Raw genomic sequence first — 17,621 nt, forward strand, 5'->3', positions numbered from 1 at the left:
CATGTTCAGTGACGTCAGGTAGATAGCTTGAAATCAGCCATGGTGGGAGTAGTTATGTCATTGAAATTGGTAAACATTAATAATCTGGGCTTGTGTTTCCAGGGAGAGCCAGTTATGAAACATTAACCAGAACCCCAATTAGAGAAGCACCTCTTTAACGAATGTTATGCTAGGGTGGAGCCACACTGGAACTGGGAAGATAGAGACCTGGTCCAGGCAAGCCAAAACAACAGTGAGAGAGAAAGTTTACCTTCAGTTCTGAACCTCAGCTACAACGAGGTAAGAAACTTCTGTCAGAGAGTCAGAGAACTGACACCAAAGACTTTTCCTTTGTATCCTTGTCTATTTATGATTTACTTTCAAAAGCGTTAAAGATAGTCTTAGAGAGGCTGTTGGTACTTGAAATATCCCATGTGCACTCTTTCTTTAAGAGGCATTGAAAATTGCCAGTGACCGCTACTTGTTTTAGCTCTCACTAACCAAGAGGCTAGGTCTCAAGTCATACCCAGTAGAGCAGCAGAACACCAACATACTGAATCATGCTGTACAGAGCCATGTACTTAAACATGCAAAATGAGGTAACGAGAGCTGCACGTCCTTCCCTGTGTGAGAAAAGAAATGAAAGAGTAATGAAATGAAAGTCACAAAAAGAAATGAGGTCAGTTATTCTGTGCTGTTCAGCTGAGCTCAGAAGAAAAAAATCAAAGCCTGATAATTCGATTGTTTGCCTGACAGACTGGACAGTCTTGAGCCAGTGGGAGCCGGCAGTCAGTGTGCTAGATTTTCAAGGAAGACTAGTTCCAGGCCAAGGTCCACAGGCCTTTGATTGAGCTTTGGAGCCCAAATGTAGAGTTACTCTTGTCCTGTCTGCAGGTATTATTTCAGCTCTGAGTCAGGAGACCTGGGAACTGGTCCCAGATCTCATATCTACTCACTAATGTGATTTGAAAGGTCATTTTCCCTCTCTTGGTCACAGTTTCTTCATCTGTGAACTGAGGAATTTAAATAAGATTGCAGGTTTGGGGGCTATTTTCACGTTCCAGGTGCTTCAGGAATTTGCAAACATCTCATTCAAATTTCATTTGGCAGTCCCAACTTTTTCTAAAACTGAACTAAGACAATATGCACACTCAAATTAGGCATACATCAAATTTAAAGAGACTGGAATCAATGAGCACGTTCTTTTGTATTACTGTTGATTGACTTTGAGTGAATAGTATATATTTAGAGTGTAAAATAGAGTACTTATGAAATACCACTTTTATCTCATTGCTTTGGGAAAAAATAGAGTTTAAATTTACTTCTGGTCAGAATGGTTTCCTAGGATTCAAAAACCTGATCCTCAAACCAGGCTTTTTCCTGTATCAGGACTTTGCTGCTGCTGTTTATTCCACCTAGAAGGTGGTTTCTCCTCCTCCCTCACCTCCTTAGAAAGGCTTCCCCACACCACCACATCTGAAGCAGCCAATTCCACTGCCCAAGCCATCTTCCAACTTTTCACACTACCCCTGATTTTTCTGTGTGTGTGTTTATTGCCCAACTTCTTCACGGGAAGAAAGCTTCGTGAGATCAGCGGATGTTCGATTTATTTGCTTCTGGGTCCCCAGTGCCTCCAACTGTTCCTGGCACTAAGTCCCTACTTTATAAATATTTATCAAATGCATGAATACATTTTTTAATGGGGAGGAGCTAGTCAAATCATTATTTTAATGTGGTGGAAAGAGTATGATATTTGTAGATAAAACACATTGAAACAAAATTAATTCTAATACAATCTTCAATCCTCTATGGCTGTGAGCTTCGATACATCAAGTTCTCTGAGCCTCAATTTCTTTGTCTGTAAAAGAAATAGTGACCATCCCTACAATTCCAGGCTGTTTTGATGTATTAGATACTAGGCATTAAAGCACTTTATAAACTGTAAACACATAGTAGTTATAATAACCAAAAGAAGCCACAATGCTAACCATCTCCATCATTCAAACAAAATGCAGCAGAAGTACATATTCTGGGGTTGGGGGAGGGGAACAAAGCACCAAGGGAAATTGTAGTAGAAGCAGCAAAGATGAATAAATATTCTGAAAACTGGGGATAGGAAGGATATTCCAAGGAAGCATAAAGAGGCAAGAGGAAAGGAAAGCAAGTAGGGAAGAGAAAGTTTCTGTCAATTCTCCATTAAGAAAGTATCTAAGGAGATTCATTTAAAATAATAATAAGAAGAGTATGATAGACATTTTCAAAGCAGCAACAAGTTCCAGATTCTAATCTTCTAAAAATAATCTATTCAGTGATTTTCATTAGAAATGCTACTGTTTTCCCAGGAGGTAAGTCCACTCTAGAGTAGAATGTTTGACTGCTTTCTCCCACAAAGCGCCCTCCCCATCCAGGGACACACATTTCCACTGGTCTTTGCCTGGCAAAACAAAGGGGTTTGCACCTAAAAGTCAAGAGATATTAAAACAATGCTGGGGAAAAGTACCTACTTACTTGATAAGGTGAGGTACACATTGAATGTTTGGAGTTTTGGAAGTGAAAGGTGAGGCCACAGATGCCTCCTGCTCTGATAAAGAGACGCCCACGTGAGCCATTTTCAAAGCCTGAAAGCAAAGAGTCAGCTTACTGTATAGATGCACAGTCACACACATCTCTCCTGAGGCCACACAAGAAAGGCTAGTTAAGCTGCCCACGAAGTGGCTTGTGGGCCCAAGCACTGGCCAGGAGATGATCAAATTTTGCTCTGCCTGCCACATAAGAAAGAGATGGCACTGGGACATCTAGCCAAAGAAGTGGGGAATCCAGAACCAAATTCTACCCCAGTTAGTCTGTACTGACCACTGAGTCATTGTGTGGCTTTGGTTAAAACCTTTCCAAACCGTCCACATCAGTTTCTCCTTCAAGAGGAATGGAGGTGGTATATACCCCAGGGGATACTATCTCTTACAGGGCTTGAAGCAAGTACAATCCACACACTGACAGCTACTTACCCCACAGTCATTGGCTCCGTCACCACACATACCTACAAAGTAACTAAAAGGGAACGTGTCAATTGTAGAGGAGATCAAAGCAATCTTACCTGCTAATTGCTCTAATTAAAAAGATAAAATGAGCTTCACTACTTAAGGCTCAAACTTATTATTTATTTTAGGGGAGTTTCCCTAACAGTCTGGTTTGACTAAAATGAAGTATGACTCAGCAGTTCCTACAATGGGTTAAGAAATCCCATACAGCCTTTCTGACTCCAAGCGATTCAAGGAGACCCTGCACTTCTCTGTCTAGGAGGCAGCTCTGTCACCTGTAAAACAGGATGTTCACGATTATATGACAGCATGGCATGGTGGGGAGGGCACAGGATTTGAAGCCAGAAGATCTGGATCTCTGACCTGATCACTTTCCCATTTTGACTATCATTTTTCTCCCCTACAAGCATTATGAGTATTCAGTGAAGTGATGTATTCTAAAATGATAAATAAGAATTTATTGTTGGTGACATTAATAGCAACTGGAGAGGAAATCCACCGTGTCAGCTGTCGCTCAACTCAAAAATGTGGTGCCAGGACCGGAAGTTGAAGAAAGAAAATATATCCCCATTTCAGGATTGCTTTTTGAGGCCGGATGAATACTGCTCTCTTGAATTGTGGACGAAGACAGTCTGCTTCTTCTTTTCTTTTTTTTTTTTTTTGTGGTACGCGGGCCGCTCACTGTTGTGGCTTTTCCCGTTGCGGAGCACAGGCTCCAGACGCGCAGGCTCAGCGGCCATGGCTCAAGGGCCCAGCCGCTCACCGGGGCACGAACCCGTGTCCCCTGCATCGGCAGGCGATGCCGATGCAAACACTCTGACAGTGTTTGCAGTTTTTGCTGTACTTCTCTTCCACACTGCTACCTAAGGCAATGAGTTTACTGTGGAGGTTTTTAGCCATATTGAGAATATAGGGCTTTTTGAATATAGAACTTTCATCTAATGACTGAATCAACTGAGTAGGACGGTGGACTAGGGACAAGTAGGAGCTGGAGCTATGTGAGTGTGGTCCAGCACCAGAGGTAGAGAAAGCCTCCGAGATTCCATGGGGTTCCATTAACAGGAAATAAAGGATCCCAAATGATGGGATTCTGACAATGGAGACTCTTTGTGTTAAGAATATTTTTCTGATTTAGGATGGAGAGGATGCTTTGGCATAAGAATGTTTTAATATTTTTAGGGTTATGTGAATCTCTTGTCATAGGGACCTCCCTATATCATAACCGTGAAAATAATTTGTAAAAATGAAGTCTAAATTTTCATTGTACCTTTAGGAGCCAAGTTCAGATGACCTTTCCAGAGTTATTTCTTGTGCCCCTTATGTTCTAGTTCAGTGGGGTGCTCAATTCTGGATGCAAAATTGACTTATGAAAGGAACTTTTAAAAAATACTGATGTCCAAGTGTCCACATGAGCAATCAAATCAGAATCTCTGAATGGTGGTGTCCTGGTATTGCTAATTTTTCAAAGCTCCCAAGGTGACTGTCATGTGTAGCCACGTTAAGAACCACTGCCCTAACCAAACTGAGTGACTTCCTTACTCTCCCCCCTGTCATGCCTCCATGCACTTCACACCATCTGAATTGGTAAAGACCTACTCTAGTTTCTGAAATTCTTCCACCAGACTGGATTTCTGCCCTGGAGACATTCTTGCAAAGATGGTCCCATTGATCAATATCTGTAAAGAATGCAAAAGGGAAATTTTTTTTATTATGTCAGCTGGTCATACATGAAGTAATTGATAACATTCAGAACACTGACTGGGTAATGATATCCATGAGTGAGAAAAATATTTGTTTCCAAGAAGTCCTTCTTTGGATTTTAAGACAGATATTGAGACTTTGGTCATCAGATAAGTGATCAGGAAGACCCAATCAGTAAAAATGACTACTTAATAGACATAATTGATGAAAATGATGACCTATAGGAATTTAGCTCAGGGTCCATGAAGAATGTGGTCCTGAAACACCCTGAGCTTGATGGAACCTTAAACCAGTACAATATGAGAAATTGCAAGATAACAAGAGGTCAGGATCCCAGAAGAAGGAAAGGAGGCAATTGCTTCTCAGAAAATTGTTCAGATCTAGCAGAAAAATAGCCTAGTGATGAGAGGGTGACTATCTGTGGTCTTTGACTTAACCATACCATCTGGGCTTGACCAATTGTGAAACTCAGCTGATATCTCCAGCCTAATTTGGGCTCTGAAACATTAATGGATTGTCACATTAATGGATTGTTGTATAAAAACCTGTACCAGCTCCATCCACCTGAACTCCATCCTACAGAGTCTAAATTCTTCTGTGTTACAGTTGTGTGCTCCCTGCTCTTCTTGGCTGTAAACTCAGCTTATTGTTCACTCAGCTTTAAAGTCTTCATTCTTTTTTTCTTAAACAATACTTAAGTTAATGAGCAATTGAATACAAATAAGTTATCTTTGCTTTACACCAGACACAATCTTTCTCTAGTTTGCTCACATGTTTTTTTTATGTATATAACTTACTTGCCCTCATTGTGGGTTTGCTCTTCATCAGAAAAGTTTTAAGTTTGACCCTCTTTTGTATAGATGTCCTCTATCAAAAACCTAATGAATTCCTCTATTCTTGTCCTGTCTTCCTTTATAATTGCTGGATTTACACTATACTGTGAGAGCCCCTAACCATGGCAATATAATGACAGCTCCCCCAAAGCAATCTTATCACTTGAGAAGTCACTAATATATTAATCCTGTAGATGATGGATAATTAGTTAATCAAATTTACTTATTTTAAATCTAGCAGGAAATGAAACAGCAGTGACCTCTGCAAAACTATCTGCTTCCCTTATGATACATTCAATAGGTATAGCTAACCTAGTTAGAGGTTTGAAATTACTTGCGATCATGCTCTGTGACATTGTTGGCATTTTTACCAGGAGACTGGTACCCTCTTAGAACTTACCTTTGGCAGTAGGCTGCCAAAATGTTGACTTATAACCTGGAACGATTTTCCACTTAGGGCAAAATGGTAACTTCCTTCTCTGCTGTTATCAGAGACTTCTTCCCTGATGTTAATGTAATTGTCCTGCAAAGCAAGACACAGTAATTTTAGACTTGATAGAGTGGTTAGGACCACAAGCATATCTGAGCGAAGGCAACAATGACAGTCTGGGGTCTCTCTATAAAAGTCACACTCCAGCCCTGATTCCTCAGAGAAGCACTTTCTCTTTGCTGGATCAATCTTTGCACATCAATAGCCTCTAGTGAACAGGGGGGTAACACTTACTCACGTCCTGTTCTTATCCTGATTTGATCTCAGTGAGTCCCAGAGAAAAGCACATTTCACACATTTCAAGTGTAAAATACAAAAGCATTGCAGCTTAACAAATCTCTCCCTGATGTGAGAACTTTCCTTTTTTTTTTTTTTTTTTACAGAATTAATATAGTTTCACAAGGACATAATAGAGATAGGATACTGACAAGATTGGAGATAAATGAATAAAACTTCTTCCCACCCTGAAGATATAGTCTGATTTTCCAATGCACAAAACAGTGTCTCTCTTAGGGACTAAATCCCCTTTGAACCCAGTGGGATGGCTGGCAAGCAAGGGAAAAAAATGGAAAATTAGACTTGCAGCCCCACTTACTATATTCTTCCTGAAGACTTTTTAAAGTTTAAAAGAATGGATTATTTCCAGCACCCAGGAAAGCACCATACCTTAAAGCTCAGTAGGAATGGTATGGGAAAATGATATGAGTTCTTTGAACTGTATACATGTTAGACATTATGAGAAGTATGTTGACCCTAGGTCACCTGTACACCTCTGCCAGTCAAAGCTGCTCAGTAGCCAACATGGTGTGATGAGTTAGACAATATGGCAGAAGGTCTGCTTTTAGGTATACCTGATTCCTATAAGCAATATGTTTCTTCTCTTCGACTAATTGCCAAGATATACATGCTGATGAGGACTCAGTAGTTTCATTTGCTTCAATGAGAATGACTTTCTGGCTTTCAGAAACCATTCCAGACTTTCTGGCCACTGTTATTGCAGTCTGAAGATTGTCACCTAGAAGAAAGGAAAAGTATCCCAAGATGAGATCGAAGAGACAGAACCAATTCACGTAGAACCTAGAAAGTTAGGGTAAGGAGTTCAGACCTTATTTTTGGTGTGAGAAGAAATAGTCTCTAAGTTCTCTCTCAGCCCTAACCTTCCATGATTCCCTTTTCTTATTATTGCTGCTTTTCATCTGGTTAATTTATGACCTACTAGTATATTTTTGCCAGGGAGTGGGAAGTAAAGTTAAAAAGGAAAAGTTCAAATATATTTCTGTTATTTTTCAACAGCTTAGTAAATGTTTAGCAAAACTCTACTGCTTTAATATGACATCTCATGGTTCCACTTCCAGCTAATATGGAGTAAGCCCACTAGAATCTATTTCTCCCACTGATTATGATGGAAAACTCTGGAAAAAATACCATTAAAAAAACCTACCTGAGGACTTTGAAAAGTAAACACAAATGGCAGAATGTGAAAGGGAGTCAAATTTGGAGAAATAATCTACAAGGTGGAGAGATTCTCAGCTTTTTTTCTCTTTCCTCTCACATAATTTGACCTGAGTGTGAGCCCCAGTCCCAGAGCTGTGAAGATAGCTAAAACTCCAAGAAAAAACTACTTTTTCTGGCCAAAGGAACCAGGAAAGAGGCACCGGAGGGCTGAAGAGTTGTGAGAGAAATCCTAGAAAGAAGAGAGCTAGACAAGGAGACTAATTCAGTGTATGTACTATGTAAGCCCCAAGCTCAACCCAGAGCTGTGCACGTGCAGAGCAAACCCGAAGAAGGATAGCAAAAGCTTTAAGAACTAAACTATGATATTAGTCACCTCCCATATTCCAGAGTTTTGCTTGTTAAAACAAAAATCTCAACATTCTCTAGAGGATTTTAACAGGATCCAAAGTATCCCAACATAATATTCAAAATGTTCAGAATTCTCAACATGTGAAAAATCTGGAAAATCTGACCAATTCTCAAGAAAAAACAATTCAATAGTTGCCTGTCCCAGGATGACCAAGGTGTTGGAATTATCAGACAATGTTTTTAAAGCAGCTATTGTAATCCTCCTCCATGTGGTGAAGGTTAATACTCTCGAAATAAATGACAAGATAGAAGTTCTCAACTGAAAAAGCAAAGAACAAAGATTGAAGAATATCAAAAGAACTCACATTCATGTCATTAGAGCCCAAGAAGGAGAGGAGAAAGATTGGAAAAGGAAAAAAAATTCTTTTAAGAAATAATAGCAGAAAACTTCCCAAATATGGTAAAAGATTTAAATTTACAGATTCAAGAAGCTCAGTGAATCCCAAACAAGATAAATTTAGTGAAAACCACACCCAGACACATAATCAAGCTGCTAAAAAACCAAAGATAAAGCAAATATCTTAGGAGCAGCTAGGGAAAACAATAAATTACATATAAGGAAACAATAATTCAAATTATCACAGATTTCTCATCAAAAACCATGAAGGCAAGATAACAGTGTAACATCTTTAAAGTGCTGAAAGAAAAAAATTGTCAACTCAGACTCCTATAGCTAATGAAAAAATTCTCAGGAATGAAGGAGAAATAAAGACATTCTTAGAAAAGGGAATCTAAGATAATTTGTGCCAGCAGATATGCTCAAAAAGAAATGCCTAAAGAAGTTCTTTAGGCTGAAAGGAAATGATACCAGAGGGGAAACTTGCAACATAAGACATGAACATTTAGGAACAGAGATAATAAAGAGCTGGATAAATATAAAGTCGATTTTTCTTCACTTATGTTCTCCAACTCTTGACTGTTGAAATTAAAAACTCTAACATTGTCTGGTGGGGTTTCATTGTATGTCATACACATATATATACAACAATAACAGAGGAGAGAAAGTAGGGGAAGTTTATGATGATAAGCCTTCTTGAAAGGGGAGGTACAGATATTGTGATTGGTAGAGCAACCACTAAAAATAAATAATGTAACAACTGGCTGGCTATCCCTAACATGGTTTCTCCAAGGTTTCTACCAAAATACTTTGAGAATCCTCAAAAGAGCAAACTGGGGGGAAGGAGATGCTCTAGCCTGAGATCAGAAGAGTACAGAGAGCCCTGAGAGTGAGAGGCTCTTCCACATGCCTCAGCAGGGCAACAACGGCCATCTGCTTTGCAACACAGACCTTTTTGCCATCTGTCACCTGCGAGAGGTCTGTTGTTTAGGACATGCAGCCCAGGCCTGATCCTCAACCATCTGACAAAAAAGATAAAAACCTACTTAAGAAATTCCAGAAGCTAGGTAAGGAACTATAAGGCAGAACAACCAAAACATGACTGGTAACGTAGGCTAGCTGCTGGAGACAGAAGAAAGCTGCATTAAAAATAATGAGAGCACTTAGGAAACTCAAATGGAGCACAGGGAAAAAATGGTTTTCTAAAGTCACTCCTACTCCAAAACACAATTTAAGAACTTCACAATTCAAAAGGTGATTTGAAGGAGATCATCCTCATTTTTGATACCTGAGTTTGCAGTTTGAAAAAATTCGATGCAAAAAAAGAACTCTTAGGGGCTTCCCTGGTGGCATAGTGGTTGAGAGTCCGCCTGCCGATGCAGGGGACACAGGTTCGTGCCCCGGTCCGGGAAGATCCCACATGCCGTGGAGCGGCTAGGCCTGTGAGCCATGACCTCTAAGCCTGCGCGACCGGAGCCTGTGCTCCACAACGGGAGAGGCCACAGCACTGAGAGGCCCACGTACCGCAAAAAAAAAAAAAAGAACTCTTAAAGCTCAGAGCAAAATTATAAAAATATGAGAGTTACGTAAGATAGACTAAAAGGATGTATGTACAACATGGGGAATATAGCCAATATTTTGTAGTAACTGTAAATGGAATATAGCCTTTAAAAATTATATGAAAAATTTTAAAATATGAGTTACAAGAAAAAAACATAAGAGACTGAGAGGATAGATCCAGGAAGCCTGTCGTGTGAATAATGGAAATTCCAGAAGGGAAAAAGGAGAGAGAGAGAACAAAAGCCCTAATTAACAATAGAAGAAATTTTCCTGAGAAGAAGACAGATTTAAAATGCTCACAATGTTCCAGACTAAATTAATGAAAAAAGACAAACATATAGGCACACTTTGGTAACATTTCTAAACTCCAAAGTTAAAGAAAAAGGATTATATGTAAACAGAACAAGTTACCTACAGTGGACTACACTGGCCTTGTGATATGCAATACCAAAAACTGGAAGACAAAAGAATAAACCCTGCAGACCATTAATAAAAATGGACTCTCTATATAAAATAGATAACTAATAAGGACCTACTGTATAGCACAGGGAACTCTACTCTGTAATGTAGAGTTCTCTACATTAGTAGTGTAATATAGGTCTCTGTAATGACCTATATGGGAAAAGAACCTATAGAAGAGTGGATATATTATATGTATTGATATATGTATAACTGATTCACTTTGCTGTACACCTGAAACTAACATAACATTATAAATCAACTATACTCCAATAAAATTTTTTTTAAAAGTACTCTAACCCAAACATCCTATACCCAGGCAAGACATCATTCACGTATCAGAGAAAAGAAAGATATTTCAGGTTATATAAAAGATCAGAGAGCATATCACCCTTCCAACTCATCCAAGGACAATTCTTCAGAAAAATTACAACCAAGCAAGGAAAGAAGCAGAACAGAAATTTCAATATGAAAGAAGAAGTGAGGAGGGGTGTTGTGAGCGATGAACTCTTACTTCTACATAAATCTAACTGGTAAAGGATAGATTCTGAGACTGTGTAAAATAAATGCTAAATAAAAATTTTGAAACAGAAGGGTCATAATGTAAGGGGAATTCTAATAAGTAGTAAACTAACTCAGCAGCACCTAGAAGTTTGGTTGAGGGGCTAAGAAGGGAGAGGGAAAAAGTGATCCAAAAGTCTCTTGGATTGGGGAGTGTGGTAGTGAAGGGGGATGGAGAAGCACCAAAGGGGAGGTGAATGTATTCTTGAGTTTCCAACATCAAATTGGGTTCAAGGACAGTGGGATAGGGAGAGAGTACTTTGGTGGGGCAAGACTGTATATTGATGTCAGAATTCATACAGTTAAATGCATCTGACTTCGAGAGCAGAGAAAGGGAAGGCAATACACACTCAAAAAACATGAATGCATTAGGAAATCATTGACTCTCCACTCAGAAGCATTCAGTATGAAATTTCACACATTTCTCTTGCACAATCCTTTCTCACTGCTCCCTTGTTTGTGATTTGGAGTTTGCGAGTGGGAGTAGAAGGGACAGCATTTTTTAATCTCCAGAATTGTAGCTCTCATTGATGGGCCTTCAGTGTATTTTACAGACAATGTTGACTAAGCATTCTTCTTCTCCGAACATTTAATAATAAAAATCAACATCTTTGCATGGCTTATGTCTTCTTATTCAGGTGTTATTTCAAACGTTCCCTCTCAGAAAGGACACCTCATCTAAAGTAACTGGTCAGACACACTTTACCACATCACCTGTTTTATGTATCTCATAACACTTATTGGTAGTTGTTTATTCAATTGAATGATTGATTTTCTATCTTAACCCACGTGAAAGGAAGCTCAGAGTAATAACTTTGCCTATTTTGTTGTCCATGTCCAGTGTCCAGAACAATGTCTGGCCCATAGTAGCAAGTCAACAAGATCTGCTAAATGAGTGAATCTCTGTTTATTTCCACATCAAATTCTTCCTGTTTTCACACACAATTTGTTCTATACCTGTGATCATTACAGTCCTTATCCGGGCTGAGATGAGCTCTTCCAGGGCAGGTTTTGTCTCTTCCTTCAGTCGATTCTCCAAGATCAGCAATCCCAGAAATATCAGGTCTGATTCTACCTGGTCCCTGGAAGTATATGGATGATTGAACAGAAATCACACATTATAGTCTTTCTTACAGGAAGCAAAAGAAAAAAAGTCAGATATCTTCCTCTCAGAGTGGTCCCCACTCACTCATTCATGCACCATTCCTGGGTCACTGAATGTGTGCAGGAACTATCTAGAAAGAAAACAGGAGGGGGCGCACGGATATAAAGACTTTTGCCCTGACAGAACTGAAAGGAAGAGAGGATGCTTATTATGGATGAGATTAACCTTAATCTTTGTAGAGAATGAATTAAATGACCACAAAGCTGCCTTCCATCTGCTGTGGTGATTTTCATCACCACACCTGTTAACAACCACCAGAGAGTTCTAGCTCTGGTAGAAAACACCATTAAAAATAAGTGAGGTGAGGCGCCCTCAAGATGGCGGAGGAGTAAGATGTGGAGAACACCTTCCTCCCCACAAATAAATCAGAAATACATCTACATGTGGGACAACTGCTACAGAACATCTACTGAATGCTGGCAGAAGACCTCAGACATCCCCAAAGGCAAGAAACTCCCCATGTATATGGCCATGTGGCTGACAGGGTCTTGGTGCTCTGGCCAGGTATCAGACTTGAACCTCTGAGGTTGGAGAGCCGAGTTCAGGACATTGGTCCACCAGAGACCTCTGGCCCCATGTAATATCAAATGGTGAAAGCTCTTCCAGAGATCTCCATCTCAACGCAAAGACCCAGCTCCACTCAATGACCAGCAAGCTACAGTGTTGGACACCCTATGCCATACAACTGGCAAGACAGGAACACAACCCCACTCATTAGCAGAGAAGCTGCCTAAAATCATAATAAGTTCACATACACCCAAAAACACACCACCAGACATGGTCCTGCCCACCAGAATGACAAGATCCAGCCTCATCCACCAAAACACAGGCACTAGTCCCCTCTACCATAAAGCCTACACAACCCACTGAACAAACCTTAGCCACTGGGGGCAGACACCAAAAACAACAGGAACTATGAACCTGCAGCCTGCAAAAAAGAGACCCCAAACACAGTAAGTTAAGCAAAATGAGAAGACAGAGAAATACACAGCAGATGAAGGAGCAAGGTAAAAACCCACCAGACAAAACAAATGAAGAAGAAATAGGCAGTCTACCTGAAAAATAATTCAGAGTAATGATAGTAAAGTTGATCCCAAATCTTAGAAATCTAATGGAGAAAATACAAGAAACATTTAACAAGGACATAGAACTAAAGAGCAAACAAACAATGACGAACAACACAATAAATGAAATTTAAAATTCTCTAGAAGGAATGAATAGCAGAATATCTGAGGCAGAAGAACGGATAAGTGACCTGGAAGATAAAATAGTGGAAATAACTACCACAGAGAAGAATAAAGAAAAAAGAATGAAAAGAATTGAGGACAATTTCAGAGACCTCTTGGACAACATTAAACACACCAACATTCGAATTATAGAGGTCCCAGAAGAAAAAGAGAAAAAGAAAGGGACTGAGAAAATATTTGAAGAGATTATAGTTGAAAACTTCCCCAGTATGGGTTAGGAAATCATCAATCAATCCCAGGAAGGGCTGAGAGTCCCAAACAGGATAAATGCAAGGAAAAACATGCCATGACACATATTAATCAAACTATCAAAAATTAAATACAAAGAGAAAATATTAAAAGCAGCAAGAGAAAAGCAACAATTAACATACAAGAAAATCCCTGTAAGGTTAACAGCTGATCTTTTAGCAGAAACTCTGCAATCCAGAAGGGAGTGGCAGGACATATTTAAAGTGATGAAAGGGAAAAATCTACAATCAAGATTACTCTACACAGCAATAATATCATTCAGATTTGAGGGAGAAAATAAAACCTTTACAGATAATCAAAAGCTAAGAGAATTCAGCACCACCAAACCAGCTTTACAACAAGTGCTTAAGGAACTTCTCTAGGCAGAAACACAACAGAAGGAAAAGACTTAAAATAACAAACCCAAAACAATTAAGAAAGTGGTAATAAGAACATACATATCAATAACTACCTTAAATGTAAACGGATTAAATGCTCCAACCAAAAGACATAGGCTGGCTGAATGGATACAAAAACAAGACCCGTACGTATGCTGTCTACTGACTTCAGACCTAGGGACACATACATACTGAAAGTGAAGAGATGGAAAAAGGTATTCCATGCAAATGGAAATCAAAAGAAAGCTGGAGTAGCAGTTCTCATATCAGACAAAATAGACTTTAAAATAAAGACTATTACAAGAGACAAAGAAGGACACTATATAATGATCAAGGGAGCAATCCAAAAAGAAGACATAACAATTGTAAATATTTATGCACCCAACATAAGAGCACCTCAATACATAAGGCAAATGTTAACAGCCATAAAAGGGGAAATTGACAGGAACACAATCATAGTAGGGGACTTAAACACCCCACTTTCACCAATGGACAGATCATCCAAAATGAAAATAAATAAGGAAATAATAGCTTTACATGACACATCAGACAAGGTGGACTAATTGATATTTATGGGACATTCCATGCAAAAACAACAGAATACACTTTCTTCTCAAGTGCTCATGGAACATTCTCCAGGATAGATCCTATCTTTGGTCACAAATCAAGCCTTGGTAAATTTAAGGAAATTGAAATTGTGTCAAGTATCTTTTCCGACCACAACGTTATAAGACTAGATATCAAGTGCAGGAAAATATCTGTAAAAAATACAAACACACGGTGGCTAAACAATACACTACTAAATAACCAAGAGATCACTGAATAAATCAAAAAATATCTAGAAACAAATGACAATGAAAACAGGATGACCCCAAACCTATGGGATGCAGCAAAAACAGTTCTAAGAGGGAAGTTTATGGCAATACAATCCTACCTAAAGAAACAAGAAACATCTCAACTAAACAACCTAAACTTACACCTAAAGCAATTACAGAAAGAAGAACAAAAAACCCCCAAAGTTAGCAGAAGGAAAGAAATCATAAAGATCAGATCAGAAATAAATGAAAAAGAAATGAAGGAGGGCTTCCCTGGTGGCGCAGTGGTTGAGAGTCCGCCTGCTGATTCATGGGAAACGGGTTCATGCCCTGGTGTAGGAAGATCCTACATGCCGCGGAGCGGCTAGGCCCGTGAGCCATGGCCGCTGAGCCTGCACATCCAGAGCCTGTGCTCCGCAATGGGAGAGGCCACAACCATGAGAGGCCCACATAACAGCAGAAAAAAAAAAAAAAAAGAAAAAAGAAATGAAGGAAACAGTAGCAAAGATAAATAAAACTAAAAGCTGGTTCTTTGAGAAGATAAACAAAATTGATAAACTATTAGCCAGACTCATCAAGAGAAAAGGGACAAGACTCAAATCAACAGAACTAGAAATTAAAAAGAAGTAATAACTGACATGCAGAAATTCAAAGGCTCATGAGAGATTACTACAAGCAACTATATGCCAATAAAATGTACAACTTGGAAGAAATGTACAAATTCTTAGAAAAGCACAACCTTCCAAGACTGAACCGGGAAGAAATAGAAAATATAAACAGACCAATCACAAGCACTGAAATTGAGACTTTTATTAAAAATCTTCCAACAAACTAAAGGCCAGGACCAGATGGCATCACAGGCGAATTCTATCAAACATTTAGAGAAGAGCTAACACCTATACTTCTCAAACTCTTCCAAAATATAGCAGAAGGAGGAACACTCCCAAACTCATTCCATGAGGCCACCATAACCCTGATACCAAAACCAAAGAGGCCACAAAAAAAGAAAAATACAGGCTAATATCACTGATGAACATAGATGCAAAAATCCTCAACCAAATACTAGCAAACAGAATCCAACAGCACATTAAAAGTATCATACACCATGATCAAGTGGGGTTTATCCCAGGAATGCAAGGATACTTCAAAATATGCAAATCAATCAATGTGATACACCATATTAAAAAACTGAAGGAGGAAAACCATTTGATCATCTCAATAGATACAGAAAAAACTTTTGACAAAATTCAACACCCATTTATGATAAAACCCCTCCAGAAAGTAGGCATAGAGGGAACTTACCTCAAAATAATAAAGGCCATATATGACAAACCCACAGCCAATATCATTCTCAATGGTGAAAAACTAAAACCATTTCCACTAAGATCAGGAACAAGACAAGTTTGTTCACTCTCACCACTATTATTCAACATAGTTTTGGAAGTTTTAGGTACAGCAGTTAGAGAAGAAAAAGAAATAAAAGGAATCCAAATCAGAAAAGAAGTAAAACTGTGACTGTTTTCAGGTGACATGATACTATACCTAGAGAATCCTAAAGATGCTACCAGAAAACTATTAGAGCTAATCAATGAATTTGGTAAAGTAGCAGGATACAAAATTAATGCACAGAAATCTCTTGCATTCCTATACACTAATGATGAAATATCTGAAAGAGAAATTAAGGAAACACTCCCATTTACCACTGCAACATAAAGAATAAAATACCTAAGTATAAACCTACCGAAGGAGACAAGAGACCTGTACTCAGAAACCTATAAGACACTGATGAAAGAAATTAAAGACTATACAAACAGATGGAGAGATATACCATGTTCTTGGACTGGAAGAATGAACATTGTGAAAATTACTATACTACTCAAAGCAATCTACAGATTCAATGCAATCCCTATCAAACTACCAATGGCATTTTTCACAGAACTAGAGCAAAAAATTTCACAATTTGTATGGCATCACAACAGACTCCAAATAGCCAAACCAATCTTGAGAAAGAAAAAAGGAGCTGGAGGAACAAAGCTACAATAATCAAGACAGTATGGTACTGGCACAAAAACAGAAATATAGATCAATGGAACAGGACAGAAAGCCCAGAGATAAACCCATGCACATATGGTCACCTTATTTTTGATAAAGGAGATAAGAATATACAATGGAGAAAAGATAGCCTCTTCAATAAGTGGTGCTGGGAAAACTGGACAGCTTCATGTAAAAGAATGAAATTAGAACACTCCCTAACACCATACACAAAAATAAACTCAAAATGGATTAAAGGCCTAAATGTAAGGCCAGACACTATAAAAGTCTTAGAGGAAAACACTCTAGAGAAAAACACTTAGAGGCAGAACATTCCATGACATAAAACACAGCAAGATCCTTTTTGACCCACCCTCTAGAGAAATGGAAATCAAAACAAAAATAAACAAAGGGACCTAATGAAACTTAAAAGCTTTTGCACAGCAAAGGAAACCATAAACTAGACGAAAAGACAAACCTGAGAATGGGAGAAAATATTTGCAAATGATGCAACTGACAAAGGATTAATCTCCAAAATATATAAGCAGCTCATGCAGCTCAATATCAAAAAAACAACCCAATCCAAAAATGGGCAGAAGACCTAAATAGACTTTTCTTCAAAGAATATATAGAGATTGCCAACAGACACATGAAAGGATGCTCAACATCGCTAATCATTAGAGAAATGCAAATCAAAACTACAATGAGATATCACCTCACATTGGTCAGAATGGCCATTATCAAAAAATCTGCAAACAATAAGTGTTGCAGAGGGTGTGGAGAAAAGGGAACCCTCTTGCACTGTTGGTGGGAATGTAAATTGATACAGCCACTATGGAGAACAGTATGGAGGTTCATCAAAAAACTAAAAATAGAACTACCATATGACCCAGCAATCCCATTACTGGGCATATAC

General features: G+C 38.8%; 1 protein-coding gene across 5 annotated transcripts in view; it reads right to left on the reverse strand.

Annotated features, from left to right (window-relative positions):
• ATP13A4 (ATPase 13A4) overlaps positions 1-17,621 on the reverse strand; it is a 153,917-nt gene that overhangs the window by 23,351 nt on the left and 112,945 nt on the right. For 4 of the 5 annotated variants that reach the window (XR_010840930.1, XM_067035343.1, XM_067035345.1 and 1 more), the window contains 7 exons: positions 11,779-11,903; positions 6,893-7,056; positions 5,952-6,074; positions 4,614-4,693; positions 2,985-3,027; positions 2,488-2,597; positions 506-602 (listed from right to left, as the gene is read on the reverse strand). Coding sequence is in view for 4 of the 5 variants with exons in the window: in XM_067035343.1 (XP_066891444.1) it covers positions 506-602; positions 2,488-2,597; positions 2,985-3,027; positions 4,614-4,693; positions 5,952-6,074; positions 6,893-7,056; positions 11,779-11,903 (742 nt within the window). In the remaining variant the exon portion in view is untranslated. The remainder of the gene's footprint in view (positions 1-505; positions 603-2,487; positions 2,598-2,984; positions 3,028-4,613; positions 4,694-5,951; positions 6,075-6,892; positions 7,057-11,778; positions 11,904-17,621) is intronic. The other variant, XM_067035344.1, reaches the window with a different exon arrangement.

This window comes from Kogia breviceps, chromosome 5 (genome assembly GCF_026419965.1).
Source record: "Kogia breviceps isolate mKogBre1 chromosome 5, mKogBre1 haplotype 1, whole genome shotgun sequence".
NCBI classification, from domain to species: domain Eukaryota; kingdom Metazoa; phylum Chordata; class Mammalia; order Artiodactyla; family Physeteridae; genus Kogia; species Kogia breviceps.